At 43.3% G+C, this 19,209-nt stretch overlaps 1 protein-coding gene across 6 annotated transcripts in view; it reads right to left on the bottom strand.

Moving 5' to 3' along the window:
• Positions 1 to 19,209, bottom strand: part of mypn (myopalladin) — a 284,569-nt gene that overhangs the window by 36,289 nt on the left and 229,071 nt on the right. For all 6 annotated transcript variants that reach the window (XM_059653169.1, XM_059653168.1, XM_059653170.1 and 3 more), the window contains 2 exons: positions 2,316 to 2,537; positions 1,860 to 2,009 (listed from right to left, as the gene is read on the bottom strand). In XM_059653169.1, coding sequence (XP_059509152.1) covers positions 1,860 to 2,009; positions 2,316 to 2,537 — 372 coding nt within the window. The remainder of the gene's footprint in view (positions 1 to 1,859; positions 2,010 to 2,315; positions 2,538 to 19,209) is intronic.

The following is a 19,209-nucleotide window of genomic DNA, read 5'->3' as shown; positions in this document are numbered from 1 at the left end:
CCTGCAACACTTCCCCCTCAGGGCTTTCTTATTCTAACCTTGAGGGGAAATAATGGAAATAAAGCAGAAAGCCTGATCTCAGTCATTTTCACAGTTTCTTAAGGGTTCAAACAAACTCCCAGTGGAGAAACCACTTAGAAAATTTAGGCACATGACTCATTTGTCATGGGCTGTTTCTCTCCCTTGGGAAGACAGAAACAGAAGAAGGCCATTTACATTATCCTGCTTACTGATGTGGCAAGATGATGCTGTGCATGTGTTAAGGCACTTGCAACTAATGCAAAGTGTTCTGTACTTAGACATTTCCAGATTGGCCCTCAGACAACTACCCTGGGTCAACACAAGACAAAGAGACCTGGAAATGCTAGATCTCCAGGAGACTGTTCACTCGTTAAGATTTCTATTGTGCTCAAAAAGTGGAGGAATGTTTTGGAGCAAAATATCCCCACATATCTATATTCCTTTGAAAATTACTCCAGGAACCAAAGGGAAAAGTAAAGGTAAGCTTGTCTGTCTGATGGTGTTGGTGGATTATCCAAAATGGCTTAGCCATACTCTTTAGTTAGCAGTAATCATAAAGTCTTAAGGAAAAGGGTAGTTTGTGAGCAACAACTTAGTTGGAAAAATGTGATCCATTAAGAGGCGAGAGAGAAAACTAAAGATTAACCCAAAATATTAAGAGATATCAGGCAAAGGTGACCATATGAAGCTTAGAATTTATACATATATTCTTTAGAACTTAGGCCAAGCTATTAGATGGGGTGGGAGAACGTTGATTGCTAAATGGCCTCAGAGCGTAATTACATAATGGATAAATGATGTATCAGTGATAATGGGAACTGCAGAAGCTGGAGAATCCAAGATAATAAAGTGTGAAGCTGGATGAACACAGCAGGCCAAGCAGCATGTCAGGAGCACAAAAGCTGACGTTTCAGGCCTAGATCCTTCATCAGAGAGGGGGATGGGGTGAGGGTTCTGGAATAAGTAGGGAGAGAGGGGGAGGCGGACCGAAGATGGAGAAAAAAGAAGATAGGTGGAGAGGAGAGTATACGTGGGGAGGTAGGGAGGGGATAGGTCAGTCCAGGGAAGACGGACAGGTCAAGGAGGTGGGATGAGGTTAGTAGGTAGGAAATGGAGGTGCGGCTTGGCGTGGGAGGGAGGGATGGGTGAGAGGAAGAACAGGTTAGGGAGACAGAGACAGGCTTGGCTGGTTTTGGGATGCAGTGGGGGGGAGGGGAAGAGCTGGCTGGTTGTGTGGTGCAGTTGGGGGAGGGGACGAACTCGGCTGGTTCCCCTCCCCCCACTGCATCCCAAAACCAGCCCAGCCTGTTTCTGCCTCCCTAACCTGTTCTTCCTCTCACCCATCCCTTCCTCCCACCCCAAGCCGCACCTCCATATCCTACCTACTAACCTCAGCCCACCTCCTTGACCTGTCCGTCTTCCCTGGACTGACCTATCCCCTCCCTACCTCCCCACGTATACTCTCCTCTCCACCTATCTTCTTTTCTCTCCATCTTCGGTCCGCCTCCCCCTCTCTCCCTATTTATTTCAGAACCCTCACCCCATCCCCCTCTCTGATGAAGGGTCTAGGCCCGAAACGTCAGCTTTTGTGCTCCTGACATGCTGCTTGGCCTGCTGTGTTCATCCAGCTTCACACTTTATTATAAAGGATAAATGATGCTGAGGGTGCAGGAAAGTAGGATATCCTCACCTCACACATAATTTGCTATTTGAACAGGTACAATTAGTATCTTCCAAATAAAAATGCATCTTATTATTCTATAATGATACAGGTCACAACACAAACAGAAGATGAACTGAAAAATTATACGTTCTGGTTAGAAGATTCTGATGCTTACCTGGGGATTTACGGCCATAACTGTGTAGTTTCCGTCATCATCATTAGTGGCTGATTCAATATACAGTGAGCATGTACCATCACCGTCACGCTTCATCTTAAAATGCTCATTCTTCCTGGAAATCTGTTTTCCATCCTTAAACCAGTATACCTTGAGTTGTAAAATAGAAGAACTAATTTTGTAAACTTGTATGAATGGTATTTTTGCAGCAAGTCTTTTAAGTAAAAACATTTTCAATCAACTTGTTTAAATATGCTATGTAGCGTCTCGGGGTTAGATGGGATTTGAACCTGGACAGTATGGCCCAGAGGCAGGGACAATACTACAAGATCCCTTTATAGCAAGTATATACTTGCATAAAATGTATTAAATATTTGGAGAATAATGACTACAGCAAGCAATGTGGGAGCTGGGTCCCACCATAATGTTAATAATCATAGACAGCAAAAAGTTTACTTTTGGAACTGGTATTCCCACAAGTTTGCAGCTTATTGTCACTGGCGATCCTTCAACCACTCGAAAATGTTTGAGTTTCTTATCAAAGATCGGTGCAATGCACTTCCCCGTAGGAATATCCTCATGTTGTATTTCATCATCAGATTCCTCCACAGGAGTTCTCTCCAAGCGAAATTCAATTTCATTCATAAGTCTTTGTTCGAAGTTGGACACTTTGTATTCCTAGAAACAAAGATGACCTGTACGCATTAACAACTTGAAATACTTATTATACGGTTGCACTTGAGATGCAAGGGAGCATTTTGAACTGAAGAACTGCAGTAAAATCTAGCCTTTTGGGAGAAGAGCAAAAATATTTGCAGCTGAGGCCCCACAGTCTGCACATTGAATGCTGAGAAGATCAATGCAGTAACACAAGGAAGAAATGCTTTGGCTTTGCCTTGTCGGCTACAGTCAAACTCCAACGGGTCTTTGTTCCTTCAAATGCCACTGTACAGACCAAGCTGTGTTTGTGACTATGTACAAATATAAAGGAATTTTTATGAATAAAGGACATTTTTGAAATAAAATAAACTGACTACAGCTCCCATGGTATAAAAATGGAGAGCCCAGACAGGCAACAACTGCTTTTGCAGTGATAATGGGAACTGCAGATGCTGGAGAATCCAAGATAACGAAATGTAGGCTGGATGAACACAGCAGGCCCAGCAGCATCTCAGGAGCACAAAAGCTGACGTTTCGGGCCTAGACCCTTTATCAGAGAGGGGGATGGGGTGAGGGTTCTGGAATAAGTAGGGAGAGAGGGGGAGGCGGACCGAAGATGGAGAGAAAAGAAGATAGGTGGAGAGGAGAGTATAGGTGGAGAGGTAGGGAGGGGATAGGTCAGTCCAGGGAAGACAGACAGGTCAAGGAGGTGGGATGAGGTTAGTAGCTAGGAGATGGAGGTGCGGTTTGGTGTGGGAGGAAGGGATGGGTGAGAGGAAGAACGGGTTAGGGAGGCAGAGACAGGTTGGACTGGTTTTGGGATGCAGTGGGTGGGGGGGGGAAGAGCTGGGCTGGTTGTGTGGTGCAGTGGGGGAAGGGGAGATTTTGAAGCTGGTGAAGTCCACATTGATACCATTGGGCTGCAGGATTCCCAAGCGGAATATGAGTTGCTGTTCCTGCAACCTTCGGGTGGCATCATTGTGGCACTGCAGGAGGCCCATGATGGACATGTCATCTAAAGAATGGGAGGGGGAGTGGAAATGGTTTGCGAATGGGAGGTGCAGTTGTTTATTGCGAACCGAGCGGAGGTGTTCTGCAAAGCGGTCCCCAAGCCTCCGCTTGGTTTCCCCAATGTAGAGGAAGCCACACCGGGTACAGTGGATGCAGTATACCACATTGGCAGATGTGCAGGTGAACCTCTGCTTAATGTGGAAAGTCATCTTGGGGCCTGGGATAGAGGTGAGGGAGGAGGTGTGGGGGCAAGTGTAGCATTTCCTGCGGTTGCAGGGGAAGGTGCCGGGTGTGGTGGGTTGGAGGGCAGTGTGGAGTGAACAAGGGAGTCACGGAGAGAGTGGTCTCTCCGGAAAGCAGACAGGGGTGGGGATGGAAAAATGTCCTGGGTGGTGGGGTCGGATTGTAGATGGCGGAAGTGTCGGAGGATGATGCGTTGTATCCGGAGGTTGGTGAGGTGGTGTGTGAGAACGAGGGGGATCCTCTCTGGGCGGTTGTGGCGGGGGTGGGGGCAGGATGTGTGGGATGTGTTGCGGGAAATGCGGGAGACGCGGTCATGGGCATTCTCGACCACTGTGGGGGGAAGTTGTGGTCCTTGAAGAACTTGGACAGACTGCAAGAACCCACTGCATCCCAAAACCAGTCCAACCTGTCTCTGCCTCCCTAACCTGTTCTTCCTCTCACCCATCCCTTCCTCCCACCCCAAGCTGCACCTCCATTTCCTACCTACTAACCTCATCCCACCTCCTTGACCGGTCCATCTTCCCTGGACTGACCTATCCCCTCCCTACCTCCCCACCTATACTCTCCTCTCCACCTATCTTCTTTTCTCTCCATCTTCGGTCCACCTCCCCCTCTCTCCCTATTTATTCCAGAACCCTCACCCCATCCTCCTCTCTGAAGAAGGGTCTAGGCCCGAAACGTCAGCTTTCAACTGCTTTAGCAGACAAGGCAGCTCTAGTTGTATGACTAGTGTATTATCAATTAAAGGAAGCAATTTGTTAGTTCTTGATGTACTGAAGATAAGTGAGCATATATCCGGCAATTTTACATACAATTCTAATATCTAAACGACCTTGGTTGTCTGCTGTATCTTTATCATCTACATATGAAAAGATTTAAAAAGCAGCTAGGCCTCTAACAATCAGCAGTAAACAGCCAAACCCACATTAAACTGCAGATACTGAAACTTAAAGTCTGCATGTTGTATCATCTTTGCCCAGATGTTTGCAAAGAAGCATATACTGCTCACTGATCGTGCTTTCCATTGCCAAAATGATGAACCATGAAATTTAAAAATCTACGTTTCAAATGTATTCAAGAGTGAACATTTTAAAGATGAAAATGTCAGACATTTTACCAAAGTTTGAAAACTGCCACTGTAAAAATAAGATTTGCTTAATTTTACCAGAAATCATTTAATTGTCAATTTTGATGAGTTTTTTTGGAGTCTGTCTCTCCTCAACGCCTAGTGAGTTTCCTCATGCTATCTTCTGAAGTATACCTTTACCTATGCAGCATACCTTTATGGTCCAATTCATTGTAATTTCATACATGCTGGAAGTACCCAACGCTGCCAGTCTCGTCATCCTTAACGTAACACAATGATCCAAGGTATGAGAATGAGCAGCGTGGGCTAACCATGGGAATTTGGAACGTGTTTGCAACTTTGGCAACAAGGGTGAATCTTTCCAGACTGCAGTACATTGCTTGTACATCACAGCCATTACTGGGATTGATCGATTGGTCAGAGGTGCTTAGGGTCACGGTTTGTAGGCCATACACTAGATTACTGTCCACGGTCCACTTAACCACGTAGTGCTCACAGTTGTCTTTCACCAATACTGTATGGGTGATTGTGTAAAGCTATTGCCATTTGAAGGGCCTCACAATCCTCAATACTGAAGTCACCTCTCTCATAGAATGAAAGACTTACTCCACCCTCTCAGGGTGTGGTGGCAGTCACTTCCATTTCCTTTGCACACTAATGGTAGGAAAGAAACAGCAGTTGTGCTTCATACAGTGCATTTCAGACTCAGTCATTCAAATGTACACTTTCCTTTCTTAGTTGCCTACCCTCGTCAATCCCTAGAACTTGCCCACATTCCCACCAAATCCATTCATCTAACTGTTCATCTTCCCACATTACTTCTTGAGCCGCTAATAAGTCAACATGCCAGAATAGGAACTGCTGATACTGGAGTCTGAGATAACAAGGTGTGGAGCTGGATGAACACAGCAGGCCAAGCAGCATCGGAGGAGCAGGGAAGCTGATGTTTCTGGTCTGGACCCTTCCTCACAAATTTCTGATGGTGCCTGGCCCGCTGTGTTCCTCCAGCTCCACACCTTGTTATGCCAAATAAAGCCATGTCCGGTCCCCCATTGCAACCAGGCTGGTGTCTGTCGATGACCCAACACCCACATTACCCCCTTCACTTCCGTGTTCTGTTGCTTCCCCCACTTATCTGTTGATTTTCCCATCCCTTCACAACTATTATTTCCCCTGAATCCCAGCATATTGCCTCCAAGTCCCAGAATTGACTCTGATAACCCCACCTCGACATGTAGTGGACAAACTCCTAGGACTGTCTGTGGCCCATCCCATTGACAGAATTGGACAAGTAGCCCCAACTAATGACTGACCAGACTCCTGACCGAAATCTGTGCAGCTTCCCAAATGACTTCCTGTGACTCCCCACACTATTTGCACTAGAACGGAAGGGCTGACTGTAGTCCACAGATTCGAGGGGCACGGATCTCCTGGCCACTCCAAGTGGCCGACTGACTGTGCCTAAGCCCCAGACTGAGATCGGAGGCCACCCTTGACTTATTGTGCCGGGACTTCCTGACTGGTGTTAGACAAGACTCGAGAGTTTTTAAGTGTTTGACTAGACTCTGAAATATGGCCATTTACCTGAAGCACATGCCATATGTTTGCTGTGTAAGCTGCTGGTACATGTGCACATGTGGGACTGGTGTAGTATACTGCTGGGCAGCATTATATCTACCTACTTGACTGACCACTGCCGACAGCCACGACAAACTGCCTGATCTTGTGTCTGCGATAAAAGGCAAGGCAAGGTAGGACACAAATACCTTGGCATTTAACCTCTGGCTGTGGGAGAAATGTGCAAAAAGATGAGGCAAAGCAAGGCAAGAGTAAATGCTAATTCAGAGGCCCAGGTAATACTCTGGGAACACAATATTGAATCCGGTTTGAATTCAGCTTTAAAAAAAAATCTGGAATTAAGATATCTAATGATGACCGTGAACAACTGTTAGGGAAAAATGCCTTTTTAGGGAAGGAAACTGCCATCCTACATGTGACTCCCGACCCACAGCAATGAGGTTGACTTTTAACTGCCCTCTGGGCAATTGGGGATGGGAATGCTGGCCCAGCCAGTGACGCCCTCATCCTGCGAACAAATAATTAAAAACAAAAGGCAAGGCTGCTATGAGAACCAAGTAGGCACAAAGTGAGTGAGCACTAAGAGACCATGCGAGGTCCCCCGAGGAGCACCCTGGTCTATGAGCTGGGCATCAGTGGGCAGAGTCCTGGCAGCAGCAGCAGCAGAAACGTAATAAGAGCTGCCAGAGCATTCCAAATGTAGCATGGGAATGCAGAATCATCTCATAAGTGGGTCAGAGACAATACATGGAGTCATAGAAATGTACCGCATGGAAACAGACCCTTCAGACCAACTCATCCATGCAACGAGATATCTTAAATTAATCTAAATCCCATTTGCCAGCATTTGGCTAATAACCCTTTAAACACTTCCTATTCATGTAACCATCTAGATACCCTTTAAATATTGTAACTGTACTAGCCTCAAGAGCTGGCAGCTCATTCCATACATGCACCACCCTCTGCGTGAAAATGTTGTCCCTTAGGTCCCTTTTAAATGCTTCCCCTCTCACCTCAAACCTATCCACACTAGCTTTGGACTCTCCTATCCAGGGAAAAAGACCTTAGTTATTCACCCTATCCACGTCCTTCATGATTTTATAAACCACTATGAGGTCAGCCCTCAGCTTCTGATGCCCCAGGGAAAATAGCCTGAGCCAATTGAGGCCCTCCTATAGCTCAAACCACCCCCCAACCCTGGCAACATGCTTGTAAATCTTTTCTGAATCCTTTCAAGTTTCGCAACATTCTTCACATAGCATGGAGATCAGATTTGAATAAGTATTCTAAAAGTGGCCTCACAAATGTCCTGTACAGCCTCAGCATAACCTCCCAATTCCTATACTCAATGCACTGACCAATAAGGGCAATTGTACCAAACACCTTCTCACTACCCTCTCTACCTGTGACTCCATTTTCAAGGAACTATAAAGTCCCCCAAAGTATTTTTGTTTAGCAGAACTCCCCAGGATCTTACCATTAAATGTATAAATCCTGCCCTGATTTGCCTTTCCAAAATATAGCATCTCACAATTATCTAAGTTAAACTCCATATGTTACTCCCTGGCCACATGTGAGGATGTGATAAGGCTGGTACATGTCAGATTCCCAACTCCAGGGATTAAGGATTTGTGTGACTGTTTTCCATAGAAGGTGTCCTGAGATCCTGGTGACTTCTGTCCAAGGTGGAGGTTGAGAGAAGCAAGTGGCAAGCCGGAAATGCCACATACCCGCTCTGAATTGCACGTTAGGAATTGTCACGGTCCAGTTTCTTCGCTGCGGGAAACGGCATGTTAATGAGATGACGTTAACTGTAAGTGATATGTAATATATGTTAAAGGATGCAAACAGGCCTGTTACCACTCACGAGTGAGAATTTCATTTCGCAGTTCGAGACTTGGTTGGAAAATGGGATTGTTTACTCTCGATGTTGAGCATTTTCACCATGCCTATCCCACATTATTCTCCTAACTTTCTCGCTAATGTCCTTGTCATTCAGTGGCTGGGAAGATTCCATGAAATATCCTTGTGTTCTGTCTTTGTGTAGGAGGATTCTTTTGAAGGTTACTTCATTTCATGCATGCCATGAGACTATGTACACACACTAAGCCCATCATAGTTCACTATAGTCCTAATCCTTTCATCTCTAGCTTCTTCCAGGTGACATTTATTGGATTCAACAATTTGCTGCCCACAAGTTCATTACTCAGGTGATCAATGCACTCTTTTCCAAGTTCAGCTTTATACTTACTTTGATGTTGATGAAACTGTTCAGAAACAGAATGTGTTCCACTCACCGCAGTCTCTCGATTCCCACAATTACAGGGAAGACACTTACTGTACACGTGGCAAGAAAGGCAGCTCCTTAGCTCATCCTAAAGCATTTATCATGAGAAAGGCATTCTCTCAATGTTCAGCTGGTTTCTGACCACCAGGAGGTTATCCTGTATGTCTGTGCACAATATGCTGCCATGATTCATTCATTCTGTGACAGTCACATCATCCCACATCTTTTCACAAGGAATGATGCCAACAATGGAACAGTGAGAATTCAGGCGCCTCCAGAGACCTAGAGCTACCCTTCAGTATGCACACAGAGGACTCACGAATCCCAAGGGAAAAACACTAATACTTGGAAATGAGATAACATGTTGTAGAGCTGGATGAACACAGCAGGATGGATATCCTGGTCATATGGGACCTCCACTTAAAATATACAAGTCCAGTCAGACCGGTGTGTAGCATTCACCAGTTGGGTTGTTTCTCCCTTCTCAGATAGCTGCGATCCACTGTGCCCTCTGCAACATTGTAGTGCAGAGAAGAACTGAGCTGCAGGTTAAGAAAGATGCAGTTGAGAAAATCCTGTTCCTCCAGACCAAGATATGGCCAGGGTGCCTGCAACGTTCACTGGGAGAAGTTCAAAACAGCCTTTTCCAGGCATGTTTCAGCTGACATAATTTCTTGGGACTGTATTGCTTGAGGTAAATCCTATGTCCACAGCCACAACACCATTCATGTTCCTGGCCAGAAATCAATTTGTCAAATTCAGACCCTATCCATGCTTTACAATCTGGTTAGACCATTTGGATTTCAAGATACATATGGTCTACCTCATACCTTTAAACTGTGATCCTTCGTTCTAGACTCCCTGACTATTGGGAACATCTTTCCTGCATTTACCCTGTCAAATCCTGTCACACTACCATCATTTCTATGAGATTCCCTCTTTGTTCTTTTAAACTCCCACAAATATAGTCCTAACCAATCCAGTCTCTCTTCATACATCAGTCCTGCCCTCCCAGGAATTAGTCTGATAAACCTTTATTGCACTCCATAGCTAGGGCATCCTTCCTCAGAAAAGGAGACCAAAACTACACACAGTACTCCAGGTAAGGTCACACCAAGGCCCTATTCAATTGAGCAAGACATCCCTGCTCCTGTACTCAAATCCTCTCGCTATGCTGGTCAACATATTATTTACATTCTGCACCACTTGCAATGCTTACTTTCAGTGACTAGTGAATGAGGACACCCAGATCTCATTGTACCCTCCCTTTCCCAATCTATCACCATTCAGTCAATAATCTGCCTTCCTGTTTTTGCTCCCAAAGTGAATAGCCTCACATTTATCTGCATTAATATTCATCTGCCGTACATCTGCCCACTCATTCAACTTGACCAAATTTTTGTGACAGAGGTAGATTGTTGCACAAAAGAATCAAGGGTTATGGGGAATGGATAGGAATATAGTATTTGAAGCACAAACAAATCAGCCATGATCTAACGGAATGGTGCAGCAGGGTTGACAGACTGAAAGGTCTGCTTCTGCTCTTTTTTCTTACTGTCATATGTGCTCATTCCCCTGCTCTGACAAATGAGCCACCCGTGCATATGTTCTGTGGGTACTGGAGCCAATACATGCAGGGAAGGAAGCCGCATGTGGAAGTTTATGTTTGCTGAGAGGAGAGAGTAGGAGGCTGAGGGGCAGAGAAGTGAGAATGCTTTGAGAATAGTCTCCAGTTCCATGTGTCAATTTCTAACTTTCACTTTGGGGCCCACCTGCACTTCACCTTGGTCATGGTGCATGCTGCATGACTGCATTTCAGTGGGAGCTTCAATCACCAAGGTGAAGCTTGCTACATCCTGTGTAAAGTGATAGATTGAATGTATAGGCCAAATGGCAGTTACAAAAATCCATTCAGTAGGCTCCTGCATTTGATTCTCCATATTAGGTGAATTATGTTATTATAATATTCCTTATCCACTGATTTGGAAATCAAAGCAGCTTGATACATCACAGCACTCAGACTACAAATGGACTGCTCCATATCTCTGCCCTAGAGCACCCACAGGCTCTGAAAATTATAACACGCATTCCTATTCCTGCTCAACAAGTTTCCTTTTTGTGGATGACTCTCTGTCAGAATCTACATTCAGCTGAGCAGAGCATGGCCTATCCTGTATCCTACAATCGGGACTGTCCACTGCTGACGATTTTTTAATTCACTCGTGGGATGAGGGCGTAGCTGACCAGGCCAGCATTTCTTGCTCATCCTTAATTGCCCAGAGGGCAGTTAAGAGTCAACCACATTGCTGTGGGTCTGGAGTACCATGTAGGCCCGATCAGGTAAGGGTGGCAGTTTCCTTCCCTAAAGGACATTAGTGAACCAGATGGGTTTATCCAACAATCAGAAATGGATTCACGGTCATCATTAGATTCTTAAATCCAGATACTTATTGAATTCAAATTGCTATGGTAGGATTCGAACATGGGTCCCTAGAACATTACCTGGGTCTCTGGATTAACAGTCCAGCGATAATACCACCAGGCCATTGCCCTCAGCACCTTCAAAAGATGTCACTAGCACGGTAGGTAATATTCAGGCTTATTGGAGCTTGTCCACTTCAGGCCTGTGGCATCATTTTCTCTCTGCATTTTACATTTTGTTTTCTTTTCCTCTTCCTTTCTTCTTCATCTTTGAGGCCGGAGTGGTGTGGTGGCTACAGCGTCGATGGTATGGACCCAGACTCCTGGCGGCTATAATCTGGAGCCTGGACAATTGATGGTGATAGGCCTGGAGCCTGGATGCCTGGCAGAAGTAGGCCCAGAGCCTGGACTCTTGGTGGCAGTAAGCATAGCGTCAAGATGCTAGGCAGTGGCGGTGCCTGGAGTGGAAACCCCTCACAGCAGTAACCACCAGCACCCAGTCGGCAATGGTGAGGCGACGGTGGCAGCGCAGCCAGGGTCTCTCAGGGCATTGCCATTGTTGTTGCTGTTTCCAGAGCGGAGCACCTTGAAGAGACCTTACAGAAGTCCTGAACTGAAGACCTCAATCTGAACAGAAGGTGAACTCTTATTTAAGTAATTTATTTTTATGTGACTGTGGTTTCTTTGTTCTGCAACACTCCCAGGAACTCTACAATTAAATGTGTAAGTCCTGCCCTGATTTTCCCTGCCAAAGAGTCCATATAGATAACATCCACTGCATTGCCTTCATCAATCTTCTTTGACACTTCTTCAAGAAACTCAATCAAATTTGTGAGACTCACACAAAGCCATATTAACTATCCCTAATCAGTCCTTATCTTTTCGAGTGCATGTAAATCCTGTCCTTCAGAATCCCCTCCAACAACTTATCCACCACTGACGTCAGGCTGACCAGTCTATAGTTCCCTGGCTTTTCCTTATCACCTTTCTTAATACCACCACATTGGCCACCCTCCAGCCTTCCATCACCTCACCTGTGGTTACTGATGATACAAATATCTCAGCAAGGAGCCCAGCAATCTCTTCCCTAGCTTTTCAAAAATTCTGGGATACACCTCTTCAGGCCAAAGGGATTTATCCACCTTTATGTGTTTTAAGACATCCAGCACCTCCTCCTCTGTAACATGGACACTTTTCAAGATGTCACTATTTCTCCAATTCCCTAAATTCCATATCCTTCTCTACATTAAATACTGATGCAAAATACTCATTTAGTATCTCATCAATCTCCTGTTGTTCCACACATAGATGACCAAGTTGATTTTTAAGGGGTCCTCTTCTCTCCCTAGTTACACTTTTGTCCATTACATACTTGTAGAATTTCTTTGGATTCTCTTTAACCCTATTTGCCAAAGCTATCTCATATCCCCATTTTACCCTCCTGATTTCCCTCTTGAATATATTCCTACTGCCCTCATACTTTTTTAGGGATTCACTTGATCCCGGCTGTCTATACCTGAAATATGCTTCCTTTTTTTCTCCTTGACTAGAACCTCAATTTCTCTCACTCTCCAGCATTCACTACATCTACCAGCCTTGCCCCTCACACTAAGAGGAACATACTGCCTCTGGACTTCCATTATCTCATTTTTGAAGGCCTCTCACTTTCCAACCAGCCCTTTACCTTCGAATAGCCACCCCCAGTCGGCTTTGGAAAGATCTTGCGTAATATCGTCAAAATTGCCTTTATTCCAGTTTAGAACTTTAACTCTTAGATCAGGCAGCAACTGCAAAGATCATTACTGAAAAGGACAGGTTCCTAGGATTGTCCTTACTTGAAGGGGTTAGTTCATTATAGCTAACAAAAGGACAATACAGTTAGACCTAGTCCTCTGCTCTTTTACGGTATTCCTACAATGGTCCTTCTCCTTGAAGTATTATATTATTTACTTTTGAAAATCATTTAATCTATTCTGCCACTTGATCATTTCAATTTTAATCACTCACAGGGGCAAGAAAATCCTCATGTAAACTCTTTTTTTTGTTTACGTAACTCTCTTAAATCCATGTTCTCTGGCATTGTCTTTTTAACATATTCCCTGTATTTCCTCCATCTAAACAAGTCATGGTTTTTCATACCTATAATGAAACCTCCTGTTTAGAACAGAACAACCACAATTTCTGCAGTCTATCCATTAAAAATATCATCCCTTATTCCTGGAATAATTCCAAGTAAATTTTTTCTTCTGTACCTTATCCATAGTCTTCACAGCCTTCCTAATGCATGGTTTCGAGACTTGAATACATACTTTATCTGATGCTAAACTACTTTTTTCCATAGGTTTGACATAGCCTCCTGGTTTTTGTACTCTGTATCTATTTAAAAAGCCCAGCATCCCATGTGCTTTCTAAACTGCTTTGTTACCCTGTCTTTCAACCTTCAATGATTAGTGCACAAACACTTCCAGGCATCTCTCTTCTTGCACCCAGTTTAAAATTGTATAATTTAGCTTGTGTTGTCTTTCCTCAATTTTAGAATTGAAATTGTCACTTCAGACTACTCAGCATCTGGCTTCCAAAGTTTCCAAATGCATCTCGTATCCATTTTACCATTCTATAGCTATCTTTTTCACTGTTTTATTTCTGGACTATGACGACTATACCTTTATTTTAACCTCCAAGTTTCATTTCAGCTGCAAATTCGTAACTTGTGCCTTGTACCTCAGGTCCACATCATTAATACATATTGAAAACAGCAGCGGTCCTAACATGGAATCCTGGGAGACATCAGCATCTCGCCACTTTGAAAAACAGCTCTTCACCAACTCTATGATTTCAGTCCCTATTTTGTATTGGTGCTGCTAATTCTCTTTTTATCCGACGGGCTTCAATTTTGTTAACAAGCTAATACCTCATACTTCATCATACCTGTTCAAAGTACATATACATAACAGTTGGACTGTTCTTATACATCCTATTAGCTCATTAAAAAAGAGGAATTGAGTTATTCAAATATAATCTTTCTTTTACAAATCCATCCTAGCTCTCTTATTAATAAATACTTTTCCATTGGTCATTCATTCTCGCTGGATATTTAGAGGGAAGTTTATCCTGAAAGAATGGGTTGGGTAATATGGTTGGGTTGGATTGGGATAGATAATAGTTGAGTTGGATAGAGTTTGGATTGGATTGGGTAGTTGGAGTGTGGAATCTGATATCCTGACCCACCCTGTCCCTGACAGGAAAAGGCTGCCAATCCACTGTTAGCAGCCAGGTTAGCAATTTAAGATTATAAAATGAGGGAGCATGCCTCACCTTTATCTAGCATTGTTATTTTAAATGGGATGGGATTCCTGAGCCTCAAGAATTCTCAGTAATTACAGGAAGGCAGAGACTAAATGCTGCTTATTTGCTGGATCCTGTGATCTCTCACAATCAGGTACATATCAACCTTTCCCAGCTAAATCACCTCCAATGCCATCAAGCTCTACCACTCCAGAGATCCCAAGACCTCTCATTTCTACTCCCCCTTCGGCCTTCAACCTTTCCTCCCAAATTGAGGTCTCTGAACTTTTGATTTTCACTCTTCTATTCAAAGCCTTAGATCTTTCAGACCTATATATTAGCTACTTCATTATTTCTTAACTCTGAACAAGTAGATTTTGTCTTTGAATCAACCAAGACATTCTTCCTTCCAAGCACTCTATTATTTTAAACCATTGCCTCTTTTTACTCAATCCTGCCTTATCTTTCCTGAATACAGGAATGTTGGGGTTGGTTAGCTCAGTTGGATGGCTGGTTTGCAGTGCAGAGTGTGGTGATTCTATGGTTTTGAGAGGTGTATTTTGTCCTTTTTTTTTGAAGAGAGGTTTATTTTCTTAAAGTTGGAACAACAGAAACAGCCTTAATGGGAGGGGTCAAACTCCCATAGAACCAGGATTTTTAGTTTCAGTAACAGTTGCTGCTGGGTTCTTGAAACTGGGTATGGAAGCTGTTTCTCCTCTCCTGGTTATAGCTAAAACCTGGAGGTTCTTTTCCTGCTCCTGCAGTTGCATGTGAGACTACCTGTTTTTCTGAATTAGCCTTTGTCAAGGGTGTGTTTAGAGGATGTTACTACATTGGAACAGTTACTGTTTAGTAGTAAAAGAACCTATTATTTTGGTAAATTTTCCAACAGAGTTACAGCAAAGCCAATTATTTTCTTTATTACTTTTTCTTTTGTTGTATTTTAATAACAGGGTGACTTGCTTGAAATCTCATAGCTTGATCAATTGATTTGCATTCTGAATGCAATGCCTGGCACTTACCTTCAAAATAAGTAAAGGTCAGGCTCTAGGCTATCTTCTCAATATCTTGTGAGGTGACTTGATCTGGTCCATTACAAAGGTGACGTCAACAACCTGAGGTCAATTTCTAAACTGGCTGAGGTCACCATGAAGACCCAGTGTTCTCAACCTCACCTGAACTGTGGTGACCCTCAGATTAAACTCAGCAACAGTTGCGTCTCTAATTGCGACCTCTGGGAAAATGTGACTATCATTTCTTCAAATTTTCCAATCCTCTCATTTTGTGAGCCATTCTCAGTTATCACCACAACATGTCTATTCCCAAGTGGCTATGTTTACTTGCAGATCACCAACTTTGTTAAGTCACACTTTCTGTATTTGAACACACACCCTCCAAACCTTATTTAAACATTTTTGCACTTTATATGGCTTTATTTATTTTTGTTTTATTTATACTCAAGTGGTCTCTCAGTTCTCTGTGCTATCATGCTACAAATGGTGTATTGTAAAAACTTCAAAATGTGGTCAGGAGGTTTTCATGGGAGTTCCTGAGAGGTGCAGAAAGTAGTGAAAGTGAGACTTTGACCTGTGTTTTTGTAAATCAGACTGATTTGGAAGTCCATTTAAAATGGCAGGTATAAATCAACCTCTGCCCTCATTCCTATTTCTGACAATTTTCCCCAAAGTGGTGTAAAAGAGCAGGTAGTGAGTTCACAAGTAGCATTCCTATCCATGCTGGCTCCAATGTGGGATGGTCTCTTTAAACCCTCTCCCTATTTTCGCGGAGTTGTGCCCCTTCCATAAGTTGATGTGGTTGAAAGCCTCTCAGAGGAGTTCTGAATAATGAGGGAACACAAATCCAAACAGAAAACCAAAAACAAAAATAGTTACTTGGTCCTGAAATATTTTCATTGACAAAAAACAGATGGATTTAGTGACAATAGCATGTGCGCCGCATTAAATCACCATTTGCACATACCATCAGTTTTGGGGGAACGTGGCATGCAGCCTGGTAGTGGGGGAAGACCAGGGCCCAGGAATTGCTTGGGAACTCTAGATGTGAAACGATTTAAATGTTGAAAGAGCTTTAAATATGAAAAATAAAACTGGTTCAAAACTTTCACTTCGAGAAAAAACAGGCACTTGTTCTTGGGCTGTTTTGATTGACAGGTCATCTAGGAGTTCAGAGAAACATAGCCATTTCTTTGCACCATTTAATAGCATTTATTATTTCCATTTGCTTTGACATCAATGGACATTATGAATGTTTAGCTGAATTTCAAAAGCTATAGAACCATTTATCTCAGCAGGAAACTTATGCTGACAGCTGTCCTTGAGCAAGTGTTATTGGAAGATTGTTACATGTCCATTTCCAATCTATAGCTCTTACAGTGTGCCCATAGTAGATACAGTGTGGTTATGGAGAATACATAGAAAACATTGAAGGGCATTTGAGGGGAATGTAGAGATAGCATGTGACAGCATAATGGTAATGTGGCAAGTAGAATAGGAGCAGGAATGGGTGGCATTCTGCGATTGTTTCAATTCTTCTAAACTCCAGAGAATACAGGTCCAGTCTTCTCAATTTCTTTGCATAGGACAGTTCCCAACATTCCAGGAATCAGTCTGGTAAACTTCCACTGTACTCCTCCATGGCAAGTATATCTGTCCTTAGATATAGGGATCAGAATTGCAGACAATGCACCAGGTGAAGGTTTCCCCAGTTCAAGACTTCTTCCTCCCATACTTAAATCCTCTTGTTTAACAGGTGAACATGCCTGTTTATGTTTCAAATTATTTGCTGCACGTGGAAGACTAGTTTTCAGTTACTTACAAACAAGGACAGACAGGACCCTTCAGACACGAACACTCTAGTCTCTCATCAATTAAGAAATACCCAGCACCTCCATTCCTCCTGCCAAAGTGAATAACCTCACACTTATCCACATCATGCTTCAATTGCCAAGCTCTTGCCCACTTATTTCGGTCTGTCTAAATGTTCTTCAAGCCTCTTTGCATCCTCCTCCAGCTCACATTTCCACTATGCTTTGTGTCACCTGCAAGCTTATACTACAATTGATCCCCAAATTGAAACTATCAACGGAAACTTCTGTACATAGATAAGTAAGCAGACTGCAGCATACCCACATTTCCATTATGTCAGAGAGGAAGCAGCATGAGTACTATCTGACTCCATGGAAACTCTGAATATCTCAAACTTTCCAGATCCATCATTTGTTCCACGAGTAAGATATTCTCTCTCACTTGGGCACAGTTTGTTCAGCCCTGTCTAAGACAAAAGGCAGCAAGATTCTGCTACCAGCCGATCTATCAGAATATCTTTAACTGCAGACCAGGTGGTGTCCCAGTCTAGAAGGTCCTTCTAAAATGCATCTTGCCAGGTTTTCTTTGGCCACCTGACGGTATGCATTCTACTCTGGCAAAGTCATGATGTCCTCTGGGTCCTCTGACTAGTCCTCTGCATTACATCTTGGCTGGTGACATTGCCTTTACAAGTGATGCCCAGGATCTTAGGTCAGCAACACTTCCATAAGATAAACAATTTGAATTGCATTTCTGCTGTTTTCTTCCATGTCTCCATGGCATAGTTTGTAGTAGTAGGCAGGATGGCAGCTTCATAGCTGTGCTGATGGTTTGGAAGTCCCCACTGTGTGGAGTCGCCGAAGACAGATATTGCTTTGCTGATTCTCACATAGGCCTTAATCTCTACATCTACCTTCCTGGAGATGTTGCTTCCTGGAAGAGGTACTCAATGCACGATACTCTACATAACCCAATAAAGTTCCCCACAATTTAATCTTGCCTCCAGTCGTTATACTTAAGCATTGTGCTTGAGTTCCCCAAGGGGCTTTGTAAAGGAAAATAAAACAACAAAACAATAAATAAAGATGAAACCTGCACAAAGCTTGGTTTTGAACAGCTGGTCAAAGGTGGGGAAACGAAAAGTGAGGTGAAGGTGGTGAAGAACTGAATCACCCAAAAAGGAGGTCCTCTGCCACCTGTGATGCAACGGAGGATAGCACTGGTGATGCACAGGACACCATAGTTAAGGAATGAAGGGCTCATCAGGGGAAGGGGCTGAAAGATTATGGAAAGATGTATAACAGAAAGTGAATATTTTAAAAGCAATGTTTTAGAGAGTTAGAAACCCAGATTAGATCAGTGAAATGATAAATCAAGCAACTCAATATAGTATAGAGATAACATGGTGTGAAGCTGGATGAACACATCAGGGCAAGCAACATCAGAGGAGCAGGAAAACTGACGTTTCGGGTCTAGACCCTTCTTCAGAAAATGAATTCATTTTATGAAGAAGGGTCTAGGACCGAAACGTCAGCTTTCCTGCTCCTCTGTTGCTGCTTGGCCTGATGCATTCATCCAGCTTCACACCATGTTGTTATCTCAGATTCTCCAGCATCTGAAGTTCCTACTATCTCCCCCCACCTCAATATAGTAGTTACTTATCTATTAGCAACACGATCACTATAGTACAGAATTACATCATTAAATTTAAACTTTTATCCTTCAGTTAGAAATGTTGTAAAGAAAATAATCTTTTGGGAAAGAAAGTTTGGGAGATAGCCATCTTAAATAATCAGGTACAAAGAAATTAAACTGCAAGACAACATGTAACATTTGGCCAATGTCTGTCAAACGGGCTTAGGCAAATAACACTGCAATCTAAGGAATGGAAATTTTCCAAAGATTTTATCTTCAAGAGACTGATTCTCTTTGAACAAATGCTTTCGAGAGCTG

This window comes from Stegostoma tigrinum, chromosome 20, assembly GCF_030684315.1.
Source record: "Stegostoma tigrinum isolate sSteTig4 chromosome 20, sSteTig4.hap1, whole genome shotgun sequence".
Taxonomy (NCBI): domain Eukaryota; kingdom Metazoa; phylum Chordata; class Chondrichthyes; order Orectolobiformes; family Stegostomatidae; genus Stegostoma; species Stegostoma tigrinum.
This window is presented reverse-complemented; position numbering and strand designations above follow the sequence as displayed.